The sequence below is a fragment of the Myotis davidii genome, unplaced genomic scaffold (assembly GCF_000327345.1).
Source record: "Myotis davidii unplaced genomic scaffold, ASM32734v1 scaffold72, whole genome shotgun sequence".
Classification (NCBI taxonomy): domain Eukaryota; kingdom Metazoa; phylum Chordata; class Mammalia; order Chiroptera; family Vespertilionidae; genus Myotis; species Myotis davidii.
In genome coordinates this window covers 6,731,021-6,731,570 of record NW_006284618.1, presented here as the reverse complement: position 1 = coordinate 6,731,570, position 550 = coordinate 6,731,021, and the positions used below count along the sequence as shown (strand labels likewise).

General features: G+C 66.0%; 1 protein-coding gene across 1 annotated transcript in view; it reads right to left on the bottom strand.

The window, feature by feature from the left end:
* Positions 1-550, bottom strand: part of CPXM2 (carboxypeptidase X (M14 family), member 2) — an 84,219-nt gene that overhangs the window by 44,163 nt on the left and 39,506 nt on the right. Inside the window, exon 2 of the mRNA XM_006754990.1 lies at positions 170-180. Within this exon, the coding sequence (XP_006755053.1) occupies positions 170-180 (11 nt within the window). The remainder of the gene's footprint in view (positions 1-169; positions 181-550) is intronic.

The following is a 550-nucleotide window of genomic DNA, read 5'->3' as shown; positions in this document are numbered from 1 at the left end:
CCAGCCCCGCCCTTCCCTCCTCCCTTCCTTCCCCCTCCAACCTCGCTGGGCTGGTCCTGGGAGGCAGGTAAGGGAGGATCGCCCTCCCAGTAACTGTCTCCAACGCCCCCCCCCAACTTCCAGGCACCCGGACCCCCGCCAGGGAAGTGCCCTGCTGGGGCGGCCTCACCGGGCTCAGGACTGGAGGAGTGGAGGCTTCGTGTTACAGGTTGGAGACCCGCCTTCACAGAGAGGCCTCACCAGGCCCCTCAGCAAAGTGGAGCTGGGCGGCCCTGCTGGGCAGACAGAGGAGCACAGTGTCCCTGGGGCCCGAGCCTAGAGACCCTGGAGGGGCCCTCTCCCCCCTGAGGTGACTCTGAGGGGCTGAAGGTGAGAACTTGGAGTGTCCTGGGCTGCCTGGTAGTCACAGGCCACACCCCCACCCGGGCGGGGCAGAGGGGGCGCTCACGCCTTTGAGAAGGTGCCTCTGCCCTCAGACCCTGATGTATGGGCCCTTCAGGCGGGAAGTCGGGCATTAAAAACTCATTTCTTGCCAGGCTGGTGAGACTCT